Genomic DNA, 25,169 nt, shown 5'->3' on the forward strand with positions numbered 1-25,169 from the left:
TCCCATTCACAGCCAAAATCTGGCAAGATTTAGATTTTTGGCAAGTTTTTAACTCCTGAAGAGAGAATTCTCTGCAATAAAGACAATAGTTTACTAGAAAGAAATATGGGTCTCCCTACCCATCAACTGTCCAGTACGTCTGCCAGCTTGCAACTTCCTTCTTCATTTCCAGAAAGAGGAACAAGTCAAAATCTCAGTTCTAGATCCTTTAATTATTTCTAAAGGTCCTCTGTTTGAGCTGGAAACTAATGGGTTGTTTCTGGACTAGATTGTGTAGGAAGTCCAGAAAGGTCGGAGTTACATATATCCTTTAGAATGTACTTTTGCTCCAGATCCTGTTCCAGTTCATATTTCATTTAGTCCAGCAACCCTGATGTTTCTAATTCTGTTAGTTTTCTAGATCCCCCACACAGTGTTTATATATTTTCATTTTTTGAACGTTTTCTCATCAGCTGTCTCTAAGTCCTTCACAGCTGCTTCCTCCAATGCAGAAATTTGTCTCCTCTTCTGAGCTCTTGTTCTCCTAGGGACTTGACATTTTTCAAAGATCGTGGACAATACTCTCAGTAGGTCAGTAAAAATACTTGTTTTTAACATCTCTTCTTAATCTATATTTTATGAATTGCTGGAAGAGTTATTTGCACTTTTAATTTTCATTGTCAGAGTCACTGTCATTGCTAATGCCATTTTAAAGATCCCAGACCTCTTAAAGTTTATTTCCATGACTGAGTTTTAGGGTCAAAGACTATCCATAACATTTTCTGTTGTCATTCTCTGGACAAGAATTGAAGCTGGCTGCCAAATGGGAGAAATGATTGTTGTTTTCTTCTTCTTCTTTAGGTGTAAACTATCCACAAGTAATTCAACTATGATGCAACTTAAATTAATTCAAACATTGTATTTTCACTATTTTTTTATGTTGTTATTAACATGCATTTTACTGTAGTACCAACAGGCTATGAGATTGGGGCACTTGAGCGAGGCACTGTACAAACAAAAGGTAACTGACAGTCTCTGGTGGGGAGTCACATACAGAACAAAATGTATTATTAATATTACACTGTAATCTTTTACTTGAGTTCCTGGTAATGACTAATGTACTTTTATCAATAGCATTTCAAAAATGTACTTTTATCAATAGTACTTCAAAAATATTCTTTAGTCCTCTTGTAACATTAGGAATCTATTCAGGATCTTCATATCATTCCTATTCTTTGTTCAGCACTACTGTTCAGAGCATAGATCACAGATACTGTTGTACTTCTAAGGAAACTGTCTATGAACACAGTATGAAATCACCTGTCTGAAGCATATTCAGGGAGAACAGAGCAGCCTCCCGATGGGAAGGGAAAGCCAGAGGAACTGCAGCCCCTGGATGATACCCTCGCTTTAGATCTCAGTGTGGGGAACATTTCCGAAAGCAATAGCCCCATTGATCTCAGAGCGTTCGTTACCTGCATGTCCGTACTCACCTGTTCACAGGCCGGGAGCTAAACGACCCAGAGTTGAGAATGAGGAGGGACTGGCTGGGGAGCCCAGGCAGGCCAGGAACCCAGGGCCTGATGCCTAATGGGGGCTGCCCGGAGGTAGTGGATGAGGAGCAGACCAACGTCCCTGTTCCTATTGGCCAGTGGGCTGGAAGGTGCCTCGGGGATTGGGGTCCTGTGCCAGGCAGTGGAGAGTGGCCGCCGTTGCTTGCGGCCAGGCTGGGCTGGCAGGACTTGCGGGGGCGAGGCCTGGCGATCTTCTCACTGAGTGAGCGCAGCCCCGGGCCTTGGGCTGCCACCCCCAGGAGCCTCCAGGAATTAAAGATGAACGATGATGTCATGTGAGGCACATGAGCCCTGCAGAATATGCCCAGCCGTGAGCCCGGGCTGGGCTGGGACCCGAGGCGGGTGACCCGGTGCCTCGCACAGGCGGCCGCGCGGAGGGTCTGGCGCAGCCCAGGCGAGGAGAAGCCCCCGCGGGGGAGCCCCTTGCGTCGGCGCGGAGCCCAGGGTCGCCCAGCGGCGGCAGCCGGCACAGCAGCAGCAGCAGCGAGGCGGCGGGAGGAGGGGCCGGGACAGCGGTCTTGGCGGCGCCCAGCGCCCAGCCGGGAAGCAGGAGCCCGCGCGCAGTCCCGCTGCCCTGGAACGTGGCCGCAGCCCGGCATCCAGCCCCGCTAGACGGGCGCTCGGCATCCGCCTCCCCGCGCTGCGCCGCGGCATCCGCCCGCGAGCCCCGCCGCCTCCAGGTACCGCCCGCGGCAGGCGCCGCACTAGCCGCTGGAGAAACCCTGGAAGCCGCAGGGCTGGCGCCGCCGCGCTGCGGGGCTGGGGAAGCATCCAGAGGAGCCACGAGGCCTTTCCCCCGCGGGACCTGCCCATCCTGCCTTGTGCTCAGCGGTGCAGGCAGCTGCATTTCCGAGGCGGGGCGGGCTGCTCTGGAGGGCAGCCGCACGGAGCCGGGCGCCTCCACAAGCCAGGGGGGAGCTGCCTCTCTCCCCAGGAGGTGGGGGCCGGGGTGTGCGCAGGCAGAGGGAGCGCGGGGGGACTCTGACCCCCACCTTCGCCCTTCACCGTAGAGCTGCTTTAAACCTAGAAACGCTTCTGTATCGCATCGTGCCCAGTGCACCCCACCCGCGGCTTGCTCTGTACCTCCGCGACAAACTTTATCTGGAATCTCAGGATTTCCTGTGCTGACAAGGTACCATTTGGGTTGCCATAAACACAAAGCTAGTGCCGAGGACAACAGAGGAGCCCCCCAGCGCTGAAACGGGTAGCAATTCTAAACATTTGGTTTTCTGTTTAGAAACAATCGCCTGAGTTACCATGGTAGAAGCAACCCCGAGGAGTGGTGATACAGCAGAGGAAAACAGCAGCAGCAGCTTCTAGTGTAAGTGGCATGTTTTCTTATTCCCATTCTTCTGGGTTACGAAGAATTTGAGTAAAATAAGAAGTCTCAGCAGCTGAATGATAAACCAGTCTGGATTCAGATGGATTAGGTGAGTTAACCTGGTTTTGTTCATATTTGTCAGAGAGAGGAAGGCCAAATAACAGAAAGCTTTGACTATGCAAGCCACAGTAAGTTCGACAGTGCTTTCGGTACATCACTGTGCATATGAACAGAAATCCTGTAAACAAGGGTTAGTCCAGTCCTTGTTATATACTCCAAGCTTAATCAGGAATCTATGAAAAAGCGGCTTATAAGCAATCAATTTGATTAGCACTTCTGAAGGTCTGACCCTGGAAGAGTAGAAACTTTTATATTAGAAATTTCAAAATGGAATAACTCTTATTTATTATGTGTGTGGTTTGGTAATTAGCAGGAAGGTTCCAACATAATGATAAAGGATGACTGAAGAGAAAATATAGTTAAAGGCTCAAGAATACACGGCTCTGATTTTTTGTCAAAAACAAAAATGACCCCGATTTCAAAATCCGTTTAAAAAGAGTTTTGCTATGCTACAATGAGATGGATGTTTTTGTTCATTATAAAGCAAATATAATTTATTGAGTTAACCAAAGACAAAATGAGTAGTATATGAAAGTCTACCAACTATACCGTATAATAATTCCATTATAATTTTTTTTTCAAAATTTACTATTTTTATCCCACAAACATGTACTTAAGCTATAGATTTATTCTTTATTCTTTTACATCAGATGTCGGAGACATAACATTTGGAATTGCATTATTAGGAATATAATATATGATCCACTTAGATTTGCAGGATGAATACATTAAGAAAGAGAAAGGCTCTTAAAAAAATGGATATGTGTGTGGGGGAGGGGTGGGGATTTGCAAACAAAGTTAAGGAAAAAATGTATGTGGTCCAAATATAATAAAACTCAGTAAAAAATCTATGTATTTTAATAAAATTTTTGGCTTGATCCTAGTAATTAGAAGACCAGCACTCCTCATTCACATTTAGTGGTCTGTATTGAAAACTCCCTTTCACTTCTGTTGTACAGGGCTGTGATCTTAAACAGGAGTGGGGGGTGCTGGGTATGTCACAGAATTGGGCCTTGTTTTTTACAGTAATGGCAACTTGCTTGTGACTACATGACCAGTAAACATGACTACATGGCGCCACTGAAGCATAAAGGCATTGTACTGAGCACCTGTGTTGTCTGATTCATTTCCTTTTCCCATCTCACTCTGATTCTGTTAAAAAGTTTGCTGCAGTATTTTTTTGTTTTGTGTGCTTCAGTGTCTGAGTATTTAAAGGCAGCCACTGGACAGCTCATATGCAGGTTTAGATTTTGTGGTAATATTTTTCTCCTGTGAAGTGGTTTCAAATAGGGATCTAAAATCCTGTTTAATTGGTTAACCAGTTAACGGATTAAAGAGGAGTGCTGGGTTACTCCAGCCCAGCTGGGCTGGAGAGGCCTCACTGCCATGGGCAGGAGCTGCTCTGGCTGGGCTGGAGCACTCCTGCCCAAGGCCAGGTCCACTGCAGGCTGGGGCTGCTCTGGCTGGGCTGAGGTGGGCTGGGAGCTGCTCCAGCTCCGCCAGTTAACCGGTTAATGATCATATCCCTAGTTTCAAATGCAAACTTTTGGTTCCCACCTTAAAACATTTGATGAATCAGTGCATACAGTATTTGTGACTAGTGCATCCAAGCTCCCAGTAGAGGCAATCGGAAAGAATTCTTCTAAATTTGATCACAAAGATACTTAGTCAGGTGCTCAGCACTTTCTGGAAATCAGGCCTCTTTAGAGTGTGTCAGTCATTCTGACCTCTCATGAATGAAATCATCTGAAATCCCTCATCACTTTTTAAAATACGAGTGGGTATATTTCTGTAGTATGAGCACGTGTTGGGTGAGGCCTTGAGAAAACTGAACAAAACTAAAGTGGTTGGATGGTCAAGAGTCATCATTATATTTCTTGTATATTTCTTCTTGAAATATACAAGTGGGCCAGAAGGTGTCAGGACTGCTGGAGTTGCAGAACCTTACCTGTCTTTGAGCAGTGTTGTACAGTGACCTTAGAACAACACTTGTTTACTTCAACATTTGCCGTTTCTTAACTGGAAGAAAGATGCTTCCTAATGCAGCACCTCTGAAAGTGAAGGGAAATAAAAGATGTAATTCATCAGAACAATTCATAATAGTGGGATCTGTATATTTCATTCTCGAGCTGATCTGAAGAAGGGATTTTTTTCTTTCTCTGCTAAAATTTTTGATTAACCATTTTTTTCATTTTCATTCATTTTTTTTACTTGTATGGTATTACTTAGAAAACCTGAAAATCAAACTTTTTTATTTGCTGAAATCTGAAGAATGTTGGATTTTCAGGTTTTTGACAAAACCCCCAAATTTTTCAATTAAATAATTTTTTCATGAAATTCTCAGTGTAATTGAGAAACCATTTTCCACCCCAAAAGGATTCAATGGAAAATTGCCACCAGCATTTAACTCCACCCATTTGGTGCACTGAAAGCTGCTCTCTATAGTTTATCCTTAATCTCTCTATCCTGAGGTCTTCTGATATAACACTATTTGGGAACTCAGGGCACAGTGAATGGGGAGCTCTGAATACCACTGATGCCTTGGAGTTATCAGATCTTTTTCTCCCCTAAAAAAAGGATAATATGAGTCTTGCTTCACCCTTTGGGCTCTGCCTGAGTGTGCAGTTGAACTTTCTGCACTTCAGACATAGCTTCATTAGTGGGATCATTCACTTGCAAGGTAGGCCAGGCACTGTTACTACTCTTGTTGTCTACCAAAGGAAACTTCTTTAAAGTTAAACTTGCTCAGGACTTCCTAGGCTGCCCAATAGACACTCTTGAATTGGCTTCTCTTTATTGTAGTCTTATATTAAAGTGCCTGATGGAAGAAGTTAATCAGCTAGAGAATACATTTTAAAACTCTGTCATCAAGAGAAAGTGAAACTTACTTCTGTACTTCCATATCTTACTATATTTTGGAAATGTGCATCTCTGTCCATCCATCTATGAATTTGTTCAACTCCTCCTAAATGGTAAGAGCTAGGACCACCAAATTCGATATGCAGATTCCTCTTATAATTACTTAAAGCAGGGTCAGGGTTTGGTTGCGCCAGGACAATGGCATGTGCCTGGAATTTGATTGTTTCTCATAAAATGGAAAGGGAGGAGGTCTGACAGGAAGGGCAGAATGACCATGGGGGGGGGAGGGGCAGCAAAAGGTTAGAGATGGGGACCGGGACAGCTATACACCATTGAGCCAACACAGGGTAGGGTGGAGAAAGAGACAACTATCTAGTTCAGAGTTGTTTGTATGTCTGTTTGTGTGTATGTCTGTCCCCCAGTTGGCGGACATGTGCCCCTCCTTGGACTGTGCCTGCTATAGCTGCAGAGGCCATGGACAGGCGCTTCTCACCTGGTCCCAAGCTGCTGCAGGGAGAGAGAGCCGGGGTTATCTTTGCTCTGCAGGGCAGTCTGCATACTGAACATCTCATCCACAGCACCTCCCCAGAAAAACAATTTAAATGAAGAAAAATAAAATGTATTTGAATTAAGGACTCAAGCAATGCCGGGTAAATCTTCTTATATTAATATCATCGGGGCTCGCCAAGCGGCGGCAAGCCCCGCTCACCAGCCGTGCAGTTTCGCGCCATTCTGTCCATGCACAGATTGCTCTGCACTTGCACTTCCGGGTTGTAATCTACTCGCCACAGGTGAGTAGATTATATTATTTGTCGAGCCCTGAATATCATGATAATTATTATTTGAAATCTGATTTTTTTTAATTATAATATATAGAAAGAGAGTGAGTTCTGCTTCAGGATCCTGAGGAAGTGACTTGGTATCAAGGAGCATTTGGTCTGATCAGATTGTTTTTATAGTAATTTAGTGCCACCCAAGATAACACAATGTTTCTTGATTTAACAACCCCTCCAGCTGCTATAGTGCTGATTTGAGAGAATTCCGCTTTATGCAGATCTAGTTCTTGTTTGATCTTCTGGCTTTGCAAGATAACAAAATCAGATGTTTTATGTTATTTAACATCATTTTTGAAGTATCATATCCTTCATTTTGTAATGATTTGTTTTTAAAGCAAAACAAATCTCCATGGATATGCAAAAATGACACCATTCTTATTCAAATCATAAGAAAAAATTTGCTCCTGAGATAATGACATTAATAGTCTATTTTTGCTTTCATCAAAGTTAATTAGATTTTTTTCATTGACTATGATGGGAACAGTATTTGGCTCTTTTGGCCCAGTTCAATTTCAGGCCCAATTAATAATCTGCTGAAATAATGGGACTGATGACTTCAATTTCAATTTAGTGTCATTGCAGGTTGCAATTTCATATTTCTAAGAGACCATAATTTTAAAAAGTCTTGCTTCCTGACTTTTTGAAAATACCGAGGGCCAAAATTGTCAGCTTATTTTGATCACCTTTGAAAATAAAGCTATTACAAGTAGAGTCACAAAAAAGATTTAGGGATTGAAGTCCAACAATTAGGTACCACTGAGACTCCCAGAAACCTCACTCAGTTGCTACTTAGATCTGTAGGCACCTGTATTTCCTGTTAAAGTCCCTTAGATGCCTAATATTCTGCCAGTAATCATCCACAGTGCAGCTTCAGTCTAGGCCCCAGGGAGTGGGAGATGATGGCTGGCTATCTCATGCCTAAAGCCAAACCCCACAAGCTAGGCACTCCTTTGCCTGTCTTGCGTGAGGAGCTAGGTACTGATAGGTATTTTCAGAACAAGACTAACCTTATGCAAAATGGCCTGTGAAAGGAGTTGGTGGTAATTAAATATGTAGCAGTGCAGAGGGACTGAACGTTGGTCTGTTCTGTCCCAGGTGAGTGCCCTAATCACAGGGCCATAGAGTTATTCCCACACTGCCTTTGGCACTGTGCATATTTAATTGTTTATACACAGTGGAAAAACGTCAACAGCGGACACTGAGCATGCTCTCCCTCTGTAGGGTTGCCAGATGGTTTCAACAAAAATACCGGACACACTTGACATTACATCACAATCTACATTATATCTTATTTAGACAATACTGGACATTTATATTTTCTCAATTTGTTTTCCAAACAGAAAGCTCAAATACTGGACTGTCAGGTTCAAAACCAGACACCTGGCAATCCTATCCCCCTAAATATCCCACCACTCAATAGTTAGGGTACTCTTCTCTCCCTTTACCACAGGTGGTAGAAGAGGGGAATTGAACCTGGGTCTCCCATGTCTCAAGTGAGTGTGCTGACCATTGGGCTAAAAGGCTATCAGTAGCAACACCCCCCCCCCCCCTCTGTTTCTTGCAAACTACCACTTGGTTGGCTAACTCCAGGTGAACATGCACAGCTGAGAATCCTAGCAGAGATAGGCACCTATCTCCAGTCCAGATTTAGGCACCTAACTCTCTTTGAGGGTAAGGTTGTTAAGAAACAGATAATTTTCTAATTGTGTAGTTGATACAATTTGTTTGGGGAAGTGCTCTGTCCTGGCTCGCCATTGGGTCCAGGAGCTACCCCTGCTGCAGCTCTGCAGTTTAAATGTAGTAGGAGCTGGGCGCACAGGCAGCGGGGGTAGGTCCTAGTTTTGGCTAGGGATGTAAGCAAGTAGTTGACTATCCAAGAAGCCTCGACTTATCAGGTAGTCAAGTAACTACTCGACTACTCACTTCCTCTGTATCAGAGGCTGCAAGGCGGGGAACAGGAGCCGGTGTGTGGGGGAGAGGGAGTAGGGGAGGCTGAGGTGCAGTGGTCCGGGATCCGGCAGGAGCTGGGACTTCTCAATCTTGGCTTGTGCTGGCTCCCGGACAACTGTGCCTCTGCATTTTCAATGTACTGAGAGCCACCTGGCTCATACTACATTTAAAATGCAGAGCTGCAGTAGTCCGGGACCTGGTGAGAGCCTGCACTTTCCTCCTCCTCCCACACACCACGGTTACAAATATTTGACTGTGAAAACAGAAGAAATGGCATTTTTCAATTCACTTAATACAGGTACTGTAGTGCAATCTCTTTATCATGAAGATTGAACTTACAAATGCAGACTTCTGTAGTAAAAACTTGCATTCAAAAAATAAATCAGGGTAAAACTTAAGAGTCTAAAAGTCCACTCAGTCTTATTTTTTGTTCAGCCAGTCGCTGAGACAAACATATTTGCAGGAGACAATGCTGCTCACTTATTTCTCACAACGTTACCTTAAAGTGAGAACAGTTATTCACACGGCACTGCTGTGGATTGCATTGCAAGATATTTACATTCTGGATGCACTAGAGATTCATATGTCCCTCCATACTTTAACCACCTTTCCAGAGGACACGTACCATGCTGACGATGGGTTCTGCTCGATAGCAATTCAGTAGTGGAGACTGACACACGTTCATTTTCATTGTCTGAGTCAGATGCCATCAGCAGACCAATTTTCTTTTTTGCGGGTTCATGTTTTGTAGTTTTTGCATCAAAGAGTTGCTCTTTTAAGATGTCTGAAAGCATACTCCATGCCTTGACCTTCTCAAATTTTGGAAGGCACTTCAGATTCTTAAACATTGGATTGAATGCTGTAGCTATCAAAATCTTACATTTGTATTTTCTTTGCGTTTTGTCAAATCTGCAGTGAAAGTGTTCTTAAAATGAACAACATGCTGAGTCATCATCTGAGAATACTATAACATGAACTATATGGCAGAATATATTGACACCTGGTATAGCAAGATCATATTTCCAGAGAACTTAAATCTTTTATCTTGAGAAATTTAGACATAACTACTAGGAATTACCTTTCTGTGTTTTGTAGTATAACAAAAGATTTTTTAGTAGGGATGTGAAGGACTAGTCGACTAGTTGCTTCCTCTCATTGTGCTGCCTCTATCAGATAGAGGCAGCAAGCTGGGGGAGAAGCAAGGGGTACTTCAAAGCGGCAGCTCCACACGGAGCCCGGGGTCAGTGGGGGAGTCCCCAGCTGACCCCAGGCTTCAGCTCTTTGGCCTTTGAAGTGTAGCAGCAGCCCTAGGCCTTTGCTACACTTCAACGGCAGTGGCGCCCTATCGACTAATCGAAGAGTAGATGCAAAAATGCATCGACTTTTCGATTAGTTAGTTACCCGATACTTAACATCCTTACTTTTTAGTTAAGAAAACTCTAATCTGTCCTCAGAAAGGCACGCTGGACCCTGAAGCCAGGTCTACACTAAGGGGAATATAGATGATTGACTGTCGTGCCACTGCTATGTGGGTTTAACTCCACAATGAAAATGCAGCCCACAGCCATGAAGAAGCTTTTCCATTGCAGTAGGAACACCATGTCCTCGAGTTATGGTGGCTAGTTTGATAAAAGCATTCTTCTGTCAAGTTAACTGCAGCTGCAGGAGGGGGTAGGTGGATTTTTCACTTCCTGAGCACCGTAGCTGTGTTGACCTAAATTGTAAGCATACACTAGAACTGAAAGAGTCCTGTGAAGAGTTCAGACTCAGATCTGTTTTTCTGGATCTTTCAAACCTTTGAGCTTTATGACCTGCAGGGCTAGTCCACAACATTTTGGCACCTGAGGCAGGGAGCTCAAATGACGCCCCCATGCCACCTTTTCTCCTGCCAGCCTGTTATGTCTCTTGTGCCCTCCTTCCTCCAGCACAGCACTCCACCATCTCTGTGCATCTAGAGCAGAGAGAATACATATGCACCAGCAGCAGACACAATTTTCTACACTCTGGGTCCTAGTGGCGCCTCTCCCCCCTCCGCACACAGTTTGGAACCCGAGGCGGCTGCCTCAGTTCACCCCATGGTAAGGCCGGCCCTGATGACGTGTAAGAATCCACTTAATGTTATTAGTTATGCATATATATCACTTGTTAATAGCATTTCTTTTTCTATTCATTCTGAAAAGGATTTTGAAATAAGGCGATTACTGGACCAAGGGCTTAAAAAACAGCAGTGCTACAATTTTTGTATGCCTGTAGATTATCACAGATTTTAAAACTTGAAAGTTATAGAAACTAGCCTTTCCTACTGCCTTGTCGGCCGCGATAGCATTAGTATAAAGTGGGCTACATTTCTGTTGTTGATACGGTCTACAAATTGTGGTCTTTTACACTAAAGAGAAAAATGTGTGATATATATTCCTGGCTGAAAATATCTGTATGCTCTAGTATTTTGGGATTCATGTTTTATAAGAATACTGCAAACTTTAAAACACACCCTTGTGCCACATGCAAGTGATAGAAGAAAAGATCCTTTATGTGAAAAAGGCATAAATCATGAAAGCAGCCACTTCTTTAATTTTCTTTGGCTCCACTACAGTATGGTCTTGAACATTTCAGATACTAGAACTACTTTTGACTCAGAATGGATCTCGTCAGATATTTTATGTATCCTGACCTAGCCATGATTGATTTTAATTTTTAATTACATCATTGACATTTGTTTACACAACTTCAGAGTTATGCATAATGAACATTTGTAATAGGCTGTGACCCATGCATATTTCAAATAAATTACTTACACTGTTTTTTTACAGTGTTATTTATATTCTCTAAAATTGAAGATTATTCCTAAGTGTATTTGTTATCTGACTGTGTTAATTAAGGATTTTTGAAGAACCTAGCAAAACTTTTGTTTCTCTGAATCAGTCTGTTAGATTTTAGGGTGTCTTAAATACCGCTTCCTGAATAATTTCTTCTTGAAGATTTAGTCTAATTTTAATAGATTTTTTTTAATCACGTGTAGAGCATTTTGCTCTTCTGTGAGCAGAGTTCTGTGCTTCAAAGATATATTAACCTTGTGAAGATAAGAGTATTATTCCCAAAGCTGCAAAACGCTAAATATGCCTTTTGAAGCAATGTCTTTTGGGACAGAAAAAGGGAGGACTTTACTGTTTCTTTAAGATGTATAAGTAATCTTTCCTCAATGCTACATAACTTGTGCCCAGACTAGGGATGTTAAATGTCAATCAGCCAATTGAGTAGTCGATGGAATTTCCATTGACTACTCGATTAGTGATAAGGGGGACGCTTGCTATCCCACCCATGGCTCTTGTACATTTCAAAGGGAGGGAGGTAGTGGCAACCTGCACCAATAGGGAGCAAAGCAGTCCCCGCGGGCGCAAGTTCCCCTCTGTGTCTCTTCCTTTGAAATGTACAAGAGCTGCAGGCGGCTCTTGTACATTTCAAAGGGAGAAGAACAGCAGTCAGGACTGGCTCAACTGGGACCGTTTCAATCCCTGCTTGCACAGTTTCCCCGCTTTGACTTCACTGCCCCCTGTGAACACAGTGCTGGGGAACCAGCTTTTAAGCTGGCTCCTTGCACCACTGGCTCTTGCTCCCCCCTTGCTGATAGAGGCAGCAAGGGGGAGGGGAGAAAGCGACTAGTCAAGTTCCTACTTGACTACCTGGTAAGCATTTTGTTATCAGGTAGTTGACTAGTTGCTTAAATCCCTAGCCCAGATAACTCTCATTGGCTTCACTGAGATTTTGGGATGAATGTTACAGCCCTATATTTGTGTTTCCTTAATCCAACAAAATTGAGAGAACTCTTGAGCATGTAGATGTGTTTATGTGACTCACATGAAAATGTATTGGGGCTCTTTATGTAGCAACAACCGCAACAATAATATTTTTGAGAACTAACTCAGCAGCAATAGATACAACTTTGTGTAGGTTGAAATTGCTGCTACACATAATTTAAAACAGAGCATACTAAATCAGTTCCTCTTTGATTTATCTGTTGAGTCTTGAAGTTAGTTCTGAGTTTCTTCTGCAGTAGTTGATGATGTCAAGAAACTTTTTTTTGCATTTCCTCCTCTGTATTTGGTATTGTAGTATCCATTGTTGTTTTCTAGCATTTGCACATAGGGCTATCTGTCTGCAGAATGACACAGGCTATGACTAGGGATTCTGGGTTCCTGTCTGGAGCCAACTGAGGTAAAATCTGGCTCCACTGACACTGATAGCCAAACTCTTAATTATTTCAGTAGAGCTAGGATTTTCAAAAGAGGAGTCTTCAGTTCTTCTTGAAAAGCTGCCTCCCTTTAAAGTATCTCAAGTGTCACAAAATCACCCGTCACTTATAAAAGTCTTGGCCACAGTCCTTGTCTTGAGGACCCTAGAAAGTGGATTAACAGCATCTTAGAACTCAGGGTTATACTGTGAAGCAGGGTTGGAGACTCTCCAGTGCACCAGCTGCATGCAGTTTGTCAGGGTTAGCCACTGTCAGGCTGTGAAATGCTTTGTTTATCTGAACATCTGCCATTCCCAACCAATGTGAGCTGTGGGAAGCGGCAGGGGCTGATATGGAGGATTTTTGTTCTTTTTTTATATCACATGAGCCTAATTTCACAAAGCCATCAAAGAACAATTTTTAGTCACTGCCTCCTCAGACTGGATTGTTTCCAGAGAACTAGAGAAAATAAAATATTGCACTGTTCATCCACACTTCTTGTCATACTTCACAAAGGTAGTAAGCCTCATTATGCACATTTTACAGAGGGGAAAACTGAGATCTAGGGAGATCATGCAATGAGTGAGTGATGGTGCTGGGACTTGGAAACCCAACTTGATCAGCCCTATCCACTAAGAAAATGAATTTCAATTATTTATTTTTATATAATTTAGATATTTTATAGTATTTTAAGAATATAGCAGACATGTAGACCTAAAAATGACTGCTTTGAGGACATAAATGAATTTGTACAAATTTCTTTTTACAACTTTTCCAATTCCTCAGAATTGAGATTATTATTGAGCAGTAGCATCATTTATTTGTATTCCTCATTCACATAGGTTGAGTTTTTCACTTTAAAACTCTTAGATCAACAAACTAAATGTTTGCCCCAAAAAATGGTAAAATGTGCAAGAGCTTTCCAAAAGATCTGTATTCATTGTCGTTTTTCCAGTCCACAGAAAATTGTTGTGCTTCAAAGCGCAACAAAGGAGGATGACTAATTCTTAGATGTATTGTTCTCTTCAAATGCCCAAAAGATAGGAAACATTTAGTAGTAGGAGTTTTATTTATTTATACATATTATTTATACCTTACAAGAGGCCAGAGGCCTCAGTCAGAATAAGGTATCTGCTGTACTGGACACTACTCAAACATATAATAAATAATTGCCAAAACAGAAAGACAAGTCAGACAAGACCTAATTATATACTCGAAGACTTACACAGTATTGCCAGGCTTCAGGGCTGGTCCAGGGTGGTGGGGGCTGGGCGGCCTGCCCACTGGCTTTTCCACGAAGCTGGATGAGAGCAGGGGTGGGGCACGTAAAGGCCTTCCACCCACTTCTCCTGGGGCCAGCCTCGGGTGTGGAGGGGCTGGGCAGGGGTGTGCACAGTCTGTCCACTGGCCTTTTCCCAAAGCTAGTCTGGGGGTGGGAGGGATGCAGGCATCCTGCTGGCTTCTCCCTGGGGCCAGCCCAGAGCAGCAGGGGCCATGCAACACAGTAGGCAGCTGATTCCTGGGGTCATCCCAAGGAGGTGGGGGCCAACCTGACAGTCAGCAGCTGCTCCCCTGTGCTCATTCGTGAGTATAACTGTCCCCTGTGCTTGCTGCCCCCATGGTCATTTTTGAATATAACTGTCCCTGCTATCACAGCCTTGCCTTTCCATTTGATGTGAAACAATCATATTCCACACACATCCCATTGGCCTGACACAGCCAAACCCTGACCTTGCTTTAAGTTATGATAAGAGGAAGCTGCATATCGAATTTGGTGGTCCTAGCTCTTACTGTTTAGAAGGCGTTTTTGAACAAACAGACTCACGGATGGACACACGGACACACAAACTCTATAAACTAATGTATATTTTGCGTACACACACACACACACACACACACACACACATTAAAAGAACTTTATTAAGATGATAAAATCAAGCACTCAAATATCAGAAAATGCAAGATTTAAGGTTGTCTGTGAACATTTTATTCAGCCCTTTTGTGCATATGAATAACAATGCAGTCATCAATTATGTGATCACATACTTTTCTTTCCTTGCCCAACCAGTTCCAGTCTAGGGTTGCCAGGTGTCCGGTTTTCTACTGGACAGGCCGGTATTTTCTGAATTTCCAGCTAGGCGCTGGACGGAAGCCTGGCGGGCGCAGGGGAGTGACTGGGAGGCGGGCCGCAATTGGCACTGGGAGCCCTGTGGTCGCATGCAAAAGCCGGGCAGGCTGGGGCGGGGCGGGGGCAGTGGCAGTGGGACTCCCAGCCACTCCCCCCGCCCGGCTTCTGCATACAACCAGAGGCTCTCAGCGCCAAACATGGCCCCGCCTCCCAGCTAGGAGCCCCTGGTTGCGTGTGGCCCCCGCCCAGCTTCTACAAGCAACTAGAGGGAGTGCCTGCCAGGGGCATGGCCTGTTGGACTCCGGCTGTGGCCAGTGGCTGCATGGCCCCCCCTCCTTTGGCCCCCCTCCTCCTGTCCAGCCCCCCCAACCGCTATCCCCCCCCAGCTCTGCTTCCCATCCCCCCTTCCTCCCGGCCAGCCCCGTGGCCCCCACCAGCCCCGCCTCCTGGCCAGCTCCGCCCCTCTCCTGGCCTGTCCCCCCCCTCCGCCCACGATCAAGTGTGTCCGGTTGTTTTGGGGGGGGTCTACCTGGTAACCCTATTCCAATCTCCCACCTCCAACTCCAAACTTCTTTCCCCAGTCCCAGCAAACCCTTGAATCAGTTTATTCCTTTCCCTCTCCATGGTCTGGCCTCTGTTCCCTCTTCATTCAAGTTAAATGGCCTCCTCCTCCATGCTCACTGGCAGCCAAGGTTTATTGAGATCACAGTGCCCAGCCTGAGGTAGCTGGAAACAGGAAAATGTCTTCAGAGCCCCCCGAGCTTGGAGTTGGAGCACGTTCAGTAACTCTCTAGTGATGGCCTGGGTGTAGCCCAGTTACACACACAAGCTGTAAGGGGTGGAGAATGTTCCATCACTCTGTGGGCATGGCACAAGCACAGTCTGGTCAGCAACAGGACTGAGAGCTGGGAGACTCGAACATATTCAGTGAGGGGTGGAATCTTCAGTTACTTCTGGCTACTAACATCAAAGAAGCCTCCACTGAACATGTTTGAACTGCAGTTTTTCAAAGGCTTATAACTTGGCCAAATTTGGCAGATTTTTGCATGGACAGCAAAAGGTTCATCCTTGACATAAAGACCATGTCCTGCCAAATTTCAAGTCCATGCTTCGAAGCATTTCAGAGAAAAGGTCTCAATAATTTTTTAATATGGGCAAAATGTATTTTTCTCCAGTCTTGTTCTAAGAAATCGTCAAACCATGTTGGTTACATTTTTCTTATTAAAAACAAAAGAAAACTATTTCAGATGGAGGCACACACCCAGAAGTCAATATTTAATGCCAGACAGTTAAAGTTTAGCAAAGTTGTAACAAATTGATAATAAAGTCGTAAAATGGAAAGTGATGGACTACTTCAGTAAATGGTAGAGCCATCCCTGCCTATTCTTCTACATTTCAGCCAAGGTGAAAACTTTGCTGTAATCCATGAGGCTCCAAGTGGATGCAGTGATTTTGTCTAACCCAGCATGCCAGGCAAATGCTGGCTTCAGGACAGTAGCCGTAATTTAGTTTTGTCCATTCTCTCTGGCCAAAGAAAAAACCTAATCCTGTAGTCTCTGTGCAGACAAAAAACACAAAAAATTAGCAAGAAGCTTTATCTGCCCAGAACTTCAGAATTAGGCCCTATGTGAAAAAACTGTTTAGCTTGTTTCCTTAACTTGATGCCTGGCTCAAGGCCAAAGACATTACAATATCCTTTGAAAGTTGCACTAAAGTATTACTCAGTAACAAATGTTTATGGTCTGTGACAAAGGGCTCCAATTTCAGGAGTGCGTAGTATAATGTTTTATGTGAAGTGTAACCAGCACTCATCCAACACAAGGAACATAAAGACTTATAGACTCTGTCAGCCCCCAGCTACTGGACCAGAAATTAATTGCATAGTGGCCATGGCCTGTATGTTAAATATACATTGCTTTCTGCTTCTTTAATGAAGATGAATGTTCCATAATTTGTGTATGGGAACCAGCCCAGAAACCTGTTTACAGTAGTTTTCCCAACAGGCACTTCATAATTCATACTAACACATACAGTATATTTAAGCCATCCAGGAGAGCTTCTTTTGCTTAGCCTAGGACTTTCTGCCATCAGTGGATCTAACCGGCTTGTGTGAATCCGCCACGGTTACCAACTATCCCAAAATCACAGGATAGTCTTGGGGTACAAACCTTCCACTCCCAGCCCTGCTGCTGGTGTGGCCTAGACCTGAGCCTGCCTAAGTCAATGGAAAAAAATCCCACTGACTTCAGAGGTGTAGGATCAAATCCTTAGCTTTGTGATGCACCATCAAGTGTTGCAGTGTCAAGACAGTGAAATGGATTGCCTGCTAATTAATAATTTAATATCTCCTACCCAGTTATTTTAAGAAATCCCACACCTTTCAAGCCTCCAAAGTATACTTAGTTCATTATACCTGCAACCTTGTCTTCCTGTTACTGTCACCTTCATCTCCCCCTCTTCTCCCCCTCCATTGTGATCTTAATTCCTTGTTGCATCAGTGAGCTCTTGAGGACAGGGGCTAACCCACTGAATATTTGCACCCAGCACAATGAGGCCTTGATTCTGTAACACACAGTACATATAACGATTGTCTCACTGTATGGTAACACTGTCTTTTTCACATAGAGAATTAAAATAGGCAAGGGCTTTTCCTGTAGTGAAGACACATTACTCTTGGAGTGGCAGATCTTGTTCCCCTGTCAATGGCCATGTAAGAAACAAAAGTCAGTGGAGCCACCCTTTTATATTGTATGTAACAGACAAGTATAGTGAAGCAGTGTGTGGGGACCCGATCTTGGAGCATTGTTCAGCGAGGATATGGAGATGTTGTGGAAGGTAGCTGGGACAGATGGGGACTGATTAATAGGGTGAACAAATGATACCATCCCCTTGCTGGTGTCTCCCATCTAGGAAGCACAGAACAGTCAGTAGCCTTTGCTACAACCTCCCAGAGGCTATGATATAGCAGTGGTGCAGGGAATGGGAATCCTTCCATCTCCTGCATGTTACCTGTGCACAACACATTTATTTGGCGCTTAAAGAACCTGGGAAAGCAGCCATCCTAGTGTCAACTTATTGTCATTGCTGGGTATTCGATGAAGAAAATGTGTTATACAGACATGTACAAAGACATAGTTCCTATCCCAGTGAGCTTGCAATAGGTAAAATAAAGGAACACTCTTTATAGTTCATTGAATGTGGTTTTCAAATCATAGTATCTATTTACATTTTCATCGAGAAAGCAGAGACAGGTAAGTTAAACAGGTACAGCAGTTTCATTTAACCAAGCCCCTCATTCAGTTAAAGGTTAGTACTTATCCATTAGCAATTATACTACAGAAGTATGATATCCAAAGGAATCTTTTTTTAAAATGACGACGGTAGCCTGATACTGTATTCTATCAGAGACTATACTAGCACTGCTGTTGGTTGTAACTTTTCAATTCAGGACTGTCTTTAGATGTCTTTGTGTGTGTTGTTTTTAATTTATAAAGTATTTTTCAAGACACTTGACACACTGGAGGAAAAAATACAGAAGAATTCTTATAAACTATTAAAACTACCTCTCAAGCATGAGTCTGAGGGTATCAGCCCTGCAAAGGGGTTGTTGGTAAATGGGAGACCCTGCTTTGCTATCATCAGCCCTTCCCAGCTGCATCCTTGAGGTATTTCTGTGAGGTGTCAGTGGTTCAGGAATTGAATTATTTAATTTCCTCATAGCTTGAAATGCACATCATCTGGATGTCTTGGTCTATAAAATATATTCACTTTTCCCTTCAGCCGCATTGGCAAGAACCTTCATTACTTCCTAGCTGTCTATACCACTTTTCTTTATTTCATTTGATGAAGGCCAATTGGAAACAGGCAGATTAATGCCATGGTGCAGCCCTTTTAAGATCACCATTTGATTTAATTTCTCTCATTTATTAATGAGCCTAATTTGTGTCCAATTCCCTTCTTCTCCATCCTCGTCTATTCATTCTTCTTAACTCTTTTAGGTTGCATTAACTCAGTCTAGTTTTTGATGCTTTTATCTGCTCTGAAAGCATTAACTGACTGAGTGCAAGCCAAATTCTCAGCTGATGTAAATGTGTTACTTTCCATGGAAGTCAACGTTGTTCCCATCTATACCACCTGTGAAGATAGCCCTTGTTTTGTTCTTCCTCATATCTCCATTTCTAGCACATGACTGTTTATTATTTTCCTATCCCTTCTGAAGATCACATTGGTACCCTTTTGAGAGTGATGATTTTAACTAAAAAAATAAGAGTTTTTAGAATTCAGTGATTGTCCAACCACATTATAACAACATTTAATGTAGATCAAAGTTTAGGCCAGTCTATTGGGTTTGTGCCTGTAAATTGTAACTGTATTTGAATTGAAGTCAGTTGAGCAGTGTCCATTTACAGCAGCTGAAATTCTAACCCACAATGTTTAAATTAATCTTTCATATTGTAATTCCTTTTAATAATAACACAAGAGAAACTCCAATAGTTAGTGTGTGGCATTGGTTTTAAACTACCTCTGTTTTGACTTGTTAAAAATAGTCATAGGATTATAAATTAAATCTGAACATTTCCATTTGAATGTCCTTGTCACATTGGATTGGAAAGGAATGCATGAATGAAATACTGAATGTATTACTGAATGTAACAGTTCTTTTAGGGTCAGAGTTCTTGTGCAGGCCAGAGGAGATCTTTAGCAATTCTTTGAAAAAGATAAAACACACAGTCTATTTTTTCTGAAGCTTTGGAATCCTCTGCTTATGGAATTCCAAGAAGTCTGCATGGTAACAGGGCTAGAAGTGTAATGTGTAAAAGCAAGTTGCTGTTGCAAAAGAAGTGTATGTATATGCATCTAGTTTTTCTGCAATCATTCAATCCAGCAGCATCAATAAATACAGAATACAAATACCTTCCTTTGAATTTCTTGTTGGCCTTTGTGATGACTTCTAGTGCCACCAACATAGCCTTCCATTAGCAGGAGAAATAATTGTGTTTCCTGAGAGAATGACAGAAAATAGCTCAGATACTTCATATCCTTGACCAGTTTCCATTTGAATCTTGCAAATATCCATGTTAGCAAATTATTGCAAAAAAGGGATCAAGCATACAAAGTCCCCCCTCTATTGACAAAGGACAGTCAATTCAATTCCTGTTCTTGGTATTCATTGTATACTGTCGTTATCTGTTATTAATTCATTCACATCCACCATCGAGTCTATATATTTCAAGTAAGGACTTCTGAACAGGACCTACATAACATTCTGATATAGTTGTCACAACAAAACTGTACACTAGTTTGAATCACCCCCAACAAGTTTTTTTTATAGTTATTTTTTTCTAGTTTGTGTCAATAGTTTTCTACCTATAGTCAAACACAGTTACGATAAAACAACTCTGCTTAAAAATACAAAGAGAAACCAGAATTCTTCTTCGAGGAGTGTCCCTGCAGGTGCCCCACCTTAGGTCTTAAGGTGCCACTGTGTGCCTAGTCAGAGATTTACAGTAGCAGTGCCCTGCGGTGGGCTGCGCTTGCGAGGCAGGTAGGAGGCGCGGTGCCGCTACCACACATTCGCGGCCAACCAGGAGGAGTAACAGTTAATTCGAACTAAGGACTTAGTTCGAATTACCGTTTCACTGCCGCGTGTAGCCGCGGGCAGTTACTTCGGGCTAGTGGAATTTTAAAATGGCGACCAGACGGGAACATGCAAATAAAGCCCGGGATATTTAAATCCTGGGCTTCATTTGCAATTTCGAATGCCTACATTAGCCTCCCTAGTTCGAACTAGGGGGCTAGTGTAGACATACCCTAATAGATTAAAATTGTACTTATATATTGTTTAAGGAATGTACAGTATCTGTCTGTGGGATGTTTGGTAGAAAAGTAACAATTTAAAAATAAAATCTGATGGAATCATTTAGATTTGTACAGGAAATAAAGGAAGGAAAGAATCTTCCTAGCAATGGCCATAAATAGTACAATTTCTAGTACTGAAGAAAAGACACTTTGGCTCTTGCTCAAGAGTCTTTCCTCTGTGTAACACTTCTGGGCACTGTCATGCTGTCAGGTGAAGGATGCCTAAACTATAGTGCTTCACTGATAAGTGCTGGTCAGATCACCTTTTCCACTGTTTTCTAAGAGAGAGTGGAGAGAAGGTTTGTCCTATTAGTCACTCACACCATCTCTTCCTCTTTTGAAGAAGCGCTTTTCTCCTGGTTTCTCTGATGAGTTTTTAGGATAAACACACAGGTATCAGAAGGGACTCTCCGGGCTGGGTGTAATTTCATATAGAGAGCTGTATGCCATAACCGCTACTGCAGTAAACTGGGCATCAGTGCAGGCCTATTGATAGGGACACTGCCTTATAAAAAACCCTGGTTTTTAATGTGGCTTTGTGAAGCAATGCTTCCATGGTAGTAATTTCATTGACAGTGTATGAAGTCTGAAGGATTTAAGACAACTATATGTGAATGTAAATAATCCTTAGAGTTTCTTCCATCCAAAGATCTCCAAACACATTGTGGCTATGAATGAATAATCCACCAACGCCCTTGTCAGGTGACTATAATGCCCATTTTTGGATCCAAGGAGGTGGAGGTGGTGGGGACAGGACATGAAACAAGGAATGCCTAATGACTATAGAAGGTCAACATAGCTTTTGTCTCTCCTTCCCCCCCCACGAGTCAAATATATTTTTTCATGAGTCATATGGAACAGAGGAGGATGGCCTGAAATGACTAAACACCAGCTTTGCTTCTCTTTCAGAAACATGATTCCTGTCACCGAATTTCGTCAGTTCTCTGAACAGCAGCCGGCTTTCAGAGTACTGAAGCCATGGTGGGATGTGTTTACAGACTATCTCTCAGTAGCCATGCTGATGATTGGTGTATTTGGATGTACATTGCAGGTAAATTAAAAGAAGTATAACATAAAGGCATGTTGTCAGGCGTGTTCAAAAAAGCCAGAGCCTTCTTTAGAAAGAACATTGTCAAGTTTTGTTTTTGCTATAGTCGCTATTAGCAGTGCCAAAAGCTGCTGGCCCAGATGAGCCATGTGTTTGAACAGATGAATAAAATATCATGGCCCAGATCCTTAGCTGCTGAATCTCAGAAGTCAGTGGAACAATGTTGGCTTGCACCAGCTGAGGAATTGGCCCATTTGTTTTCTAATGATCCTCAATCCTGGAAAAAGGAAGGTGAGTAGATTTTGTGCCTATTCCTAACCTGGCCAGTTTTTATAACAACTTTGTAAAACAAATCTGACTGTAGAGTTAAATTCTTATTTTTCACTCTTTATTATTTACAACATTCTTAAGGGCTTGAAATATGTTTTTGTCTTTTTTCATTTGGCAGACATCTATTTTATTTTCCCCTGTGTTTTGAATAGAGCTGAATATGCTTATTTAATTCATCACCTCTCAGAATTAATAACTGTGCCTACTCCATGCCAAAACATTTCAAGGGTGCCTGGTACATAAACAGTTGATGTTAACTGCCACTCTGGATTAGTTAAATGTTACTACAGAGCCAAAATCTGACAAAGAGCAGAAAGCACTGTGTATGGTGAGCTGCACAAACTTACCTGTTATTTTAAAAATATAAGCTATTTGGTCAGGATTTTTTTTAACATCTGTAAATGTGAAGGACCTTTCCACCAGGTTTGAGAGTAGATCAAATTGGGGGGCTGCAGGAGAGCTTCCACCCCCAGAAGCCCGCAGAGCCAGCCCAGTCCTCCCCATCGGGGGCTCGTACCCCATTCCTCCCTCACTTCCTTCCACTTACCCTTCCCTAGCCCTCCTTCCTGATGTACAAAATAAAGAAAACGTGTGGTCAAAAATAGAATCTCTCTTTATTGAACAAAACTCGGGGAGACTGGGAAAAGGAGGTGGGAGAGGGGAAGAGAGAGGGTGGGAGAGGGGAGGGCAACTAAAATGATCAGAGGTTTGGAACAGGTCCCATATGAAGAGAGGCTAAAGAGACTTTTCAGGTTAGAAAAGAGGAGACGGAGGGGGGATAGGATAGAGGTCTATAAAAGCATGAGTGGGGTGGAGAGGGTGCATCAAGAAAAGTTCTTCATTAATTCCCATAATAGAAGGACTAGAGGACACCAAAGGAAAGGAATGGGTAGCAGGCTTCAAACTAGTAACAGAAAGTTGTTCTTCACAAAGCAAAGAGTCAACCTGTGGAACTCCTTGCTGCAGGAGGCTGTGAAGGCTACAACTAGAACAGAGTTTAAAGAAAAGTGAGATAAAGTCATGGAGGTTGGGTCCATGGAGTGGTATTAGCCAGGGGGTAGGAGTGGCGTCCCTGCCCAAAGTTTGTGGAAGGCTGGAGAGGGATGGCATGAGACAAATGGCTTGGTCACTGTCTTCGGTCCATCCCCTCCAGGGTCCCTAGGGTTGGCCGCTGTCGGCAGACAGGCTACTGGGCCAGATGGACCTTTGGTCTGACCCAGTACGGCCATTGTAAGCTCAGGGCTCAGGTTCGGGGGTCTCAGTGGACCACCTTGATTTTCATGCACACCTGCTCTTGGGTGGCCAGGCAGGCAGCTCTCCTGCCCTAGACGGCCACTTTCCTGTGCCTAGTGCGGAGGTCGTGGACGAGGTCCACGATGTCCGCACTAGACCAGGCGGGTGCCCGCCTCTTGCAGTCCCGGGCAAGCTCCCGGGAGCCGCCAGCCTGGTCCCAGGAAGAGGCGGAGGGCTGGGGGGGCATCGGGTGGCTGGCTCGATCTGTGCCAGGTGCAGGGTCTGCTAGCTGGGTGCTGGCAGGCTTGCACCTGGCACGGGCACCGTAGCCAGCCCGTGCCCCTTTAAGGGGTCCGGGGCCGGGAGGGGGGCAATAGAGTTTCCCTGGTGTTTGCCAGAGTGGCCACCAGGGAAAGCTGGGGAGGGCTAGCCTCCCACTTGTTCGAATTAAGGGGCTACACACCCCTTAATTCGAACTAGTAAGTTCGAACTAGGCTTAGTCCTCGTGCAATGAGGTTTTCCTAGTTCGAACTAAGTGCTCCGCTAGTTCGAATTAAGTTCGAACTAGCGGAGCGCTAGTGTAGCGCCTATGAAAGTTAATTCGAACTAACATCCGTTAGTTCGAATTAACTTTGTAGTGTAGACATACCCCCAAAGATTAACAGTGTCACTTATCATTTTAAAAAAGGAGGGAAGGACTAAATTGAGATTTTGTGTATGAGGGAGTGCACAGTTGGGCAGACTCAGGAACTACTTAGATCGTGATTTGATATCTCCCAGTTTTCTCCATTCTAGTTAGAGCAGGAACAAGCAACAGTGGCCAATGGGTCAGATGCAGTTCACCAAGGTTAGCCTGTGGCAGGCTTCCAGATGCTTTATTTTCCTGAGTAGGTATGGCCACTTGTAGCTTCTATTGGCTGTGGTTTGCCATTCCTGGCCAATGGGAGCTGCGGTGCGGGCCAGACCACACGTCCTGCAACTCCCGTTGGCTGGGAACGCTGAACTGCAGCCAACGGGAGCTGCGAGTAGATGCACAGGTAAATAAAGCATTTGGCAGCCCGGCAGGAGCTAACCGTGGCAAACTGCATCTGTCCTCCAGGCCACTTGTTGCCTACCCCTGAGCTAAGGCTTGCCCAATGCTTGGCTTATACCTGGTCTGGTATACCTGTAGCTTTTGCTCTACCCCCTGCCTGCCCACCAGTGTAGGGAATAGTGACTCTTCAGTGTCTTCTTCTCCTCTGTTTAGTCCCTTATAGCAGGCCACATTCTGGCCTTTTGTTTCTGTCACTGATCTGAAATAAGCCTCCTCATTTCTTGTTTAACCCCTAATGCCATTTCTTAGCAATTCCAGTTTTCTTAGCAGGATTTTGATCCTGCTCTAACACGGAACTCGTCTTCTTTAGGAAGTGGAGTTAAAGGGACAAACTCTTTGCTGTCATAAGCTGGTAGATTTCTATTGAAATTTGCTCATTGACAGCACCATAGAATTTGCTCCAGAATTTCAATGATAAATGTCCCAAATTGTGCGGGATATAAGTTCTAGGTTTGTTTATATTATGTTTTATAAATATTTTCTGCTGGTATGGAAGCATTTATGTACGTGAAATGTTCAGAAACCCCACTTCACAAGGTCACTTTTTGGGCCAGCAGCCAAATGTTTCTTGACATGAACAAAGCATAATTTCAGTCACTTGCATACTTAAC

General features: G+C 43.5%; 1 protein-coding gene across 4 annotated transcripts in view; it reads left to right on the forward strand.

The window, feature by feature from the left end:
* The first annotated feature begins 1,856 nt into the window (after positions 1-1,856).
* The window catches only part of LRRC8C (leucine rich repeat containing 8 VRAC subunit C), a 35,627-nt gene continuing 12,314 nt past the window's right edge, over positions 1,857-25,169 (forward strand). Inside the window, exons 1-3 of one of the 4 annotated variants that reach the window (XM_075936447.1) lie at positions 1,857-2,233; positions 2,791-2,874; positions 21,764-21,905. In XM_075936447.1, the coding sequence (XP_075792562.1) occupies positions 21,768-21,905 (138 nt within the window). In that variant the 5' untranslated portion in view covers positions 1,857-2,233; positions 2,791-2,874; positions 21,764-21,767. The other 3 variants (XM_006137293.4, XM_075936446.1, XM_014580733.3) reach the window with 3 other exon arrangements.

The sequence above is a fragment of the Pelodiscus sinensis genome, chromosome 9, assembly GCF_049634645.1.
Source record: "Pelodiscus sinensis isolate JC-2024 chromosome 9, ASM4963464v1, whole genome shotgun sequence".
In the NCBI taxonomy this organism is placed as follows: domain Eukaryota; kingdom Metazoa; phylum Chordata; order Testudines; family Trionychidae; genus Pelodiscus; species Pelodiscus sinensis.